Source organism: Lotus japonicus, chromosome 2, assembly GCF_012489685.1.
Source record: "Lotus japonicus ecotype B-129 chromosome 2, LjGifu_v1.2".
Lineage (NCBI taxonomy): Eukaryota > Viridiplantae > Streptophyta > Magnoliopsida > Fabales > Fabaceae > Lotus > Lotus japonicus.
The window spans coordinates 60,660,331-60,662,282 of record NC_080042.1 but is presented as its reverse complement, the minus strand read 5'-3'; the positions used below and the strand labels follow the sequence as shown (position 1 = coordinate 60,662,282).

The following is a 1,952-nucleotide window of genomic DNA, read 5'->3' as shown; positions in this document are numbered from 1 at the left end:
CTTTAATAAATGAATAGTCACATTTTTTTTGAAAGAAAAAAATAGTCACATTAGTGACTAAAAAATTAGAATTCGTTTAGTCATTTTAATCCCATACCCAACTCAACGACTGACAAGGTTGGTGTTGTGGAAAGCTCCAAGCGAAGGTGAAGTCGCGGTGAACTGTGATGGCAGCAAGGGGAGCACCACGAATAGCAGTGGATTTGGTGGGTGCATTCGCAATAGCTGTGGAGATTGGATTCGAGGCTTCTATGGGTTTGGTGGCAGCGGGCCAGTCTTGACCATGGAGCTTATGGCTATCTTCCAGGGCTTGAAGTTGGCGTGGGAAGAGGGTTTCCGGCGAGTTCTCTGCCTCTCCGACTCTCTGCTTCCGGTGTCTCTGATTCAGGAGCCTCCAACAAGGTTCCATGAGTGTACTGTGCTCATAGCCAGCGTTAATGATCTCCTCCGGCGGCAGTGGGAGGTGCGTTTGGAACACACTCTTAGAGATGGAAACGCCTGTGCGGATTTCTTGGCGAAGGTTGGAGCTGCGCAGGGTCTAGCGTTTCACGTGTTGGTGGATCCTCCTCCGGAGCTATCTCTGGTTCTTCTTGCGGACAAGAGTGGCACTATGTTTGTTAGACAGTAGATAGTTTTCTTTGTTTTCTCCTTTTTGATTGCTTGTATCAAAAAACGTTGGTAACTGGTCAGTTTAATGTCTTTATCCCTTTTTTCGTTGCCAATTGTCATGCATTCCTAATTATGCTTATGTGATTGCTAACTGTCTATTGTGCATCTATATTTTTTTTATAGGCAAAGGTTAATTGTTAGTCTTCTTAGGGTTCAAACTCTGAACTCTTCATCCTTCATCTCATTCAACTCTTATGTTATCTAACTCTTACTACTTGAGCTAACCATTGGGACTTCTGTATATCCATGTGAGAACAAGAGATTAAGATGTTGTTAGGATGCACGGTAAAAACTTACAATAAGATTAAAATTATATATGATGCACATTCACAAAAGTTAAGAAAGTTGGTTATATATTGATTTTGAATTCACTATATTTTTCACAATTTATTCAAACATGAATAGTTTTTATTTTTCACAATTTATTCAAACATGAATAGTTTGGAAAACATTTATCACAGTCCACCTCATTCCCCTTTATTCTCTGGTCCCCCTCCACCACACCCCTATCCCTAACCTCACAACCTTTCCCTTCTTGAAACTATTCGAACTTGAGAATTTGGGAGAAATCTCGTCTAGCCGCAATACAGAATCACAATTGTTTTAGGTGGTTACAATCTCTGAACTCAAAGTGGAGCTTCCAAGTTCCACATAGTTTAGGGTACCTGCAAAAGACGTTATTAAGCTCAAGTCAGTGCAAGTGTTGAGAGATAATCCAAGAGACTCACTTAGAACTGAAGTTTAGGGCTCGTTTGGTGGACAGGATATAAACAGACATGATAGGATAGCAGTGATCATATCCTGCTGCAATATGTTGTTTGTTGCGCCAGCAGAATAAGATAACATTATCATGTCTCTTATCCTGTAACAGTTATCTTGAGGGGGAGCTAGGATAGAAATTATTAGGGGTGTAATCGAACCGGATTGGTTCGGATTTAGGGTGTTTAAATGTCCGAACCAATTAAACATGTTCGGTTTGGGTTGGTTCGAATTTCATGATTTTTACTTCTAAACCCGAACCAAACCAACCCGATCTCAATCGGATTGGTTCGGATGGTCGGATTTGAAATAAAAAAATATTATTTGGAAATATGCACGAAAAGTATTTTAAAACGTGCAAAATTATAAAAAATAGAGAAAAATCTAACATTTTTTAAGATCAAAACATTCGATAATAACATAATCCATATAATATAAAATAAAACTAACATCTCTAATACAAATATAAATATGTAATGTAATGAGATGAAAGTGTGAGCTTAATGTAAAAAGTTCTCAATGTG

At 38.7% G+C, this 1,952-nt stretch overlaps 1 protein-coding gene across 1 annotated transcript; it reads left to right on the top strand.

Moving 5' to 3' along the window:
- The first annotated feature begins 283 nt into the window (after nt 1–283).
- Nucleotides 284–628, top strand: LOC130736776 (uncharacterized). The gene has a single exon (XM_057588566.1). The coding sequence runs from the start codon at nt 284–286 to the stop codon at nt 626–628; it is 345 nt and encodes a 114-aa protein (XP_057444549.1).
- The last annotated feature ends 1,324 nt before the right edge of the window (nt 629–1,952 follow it).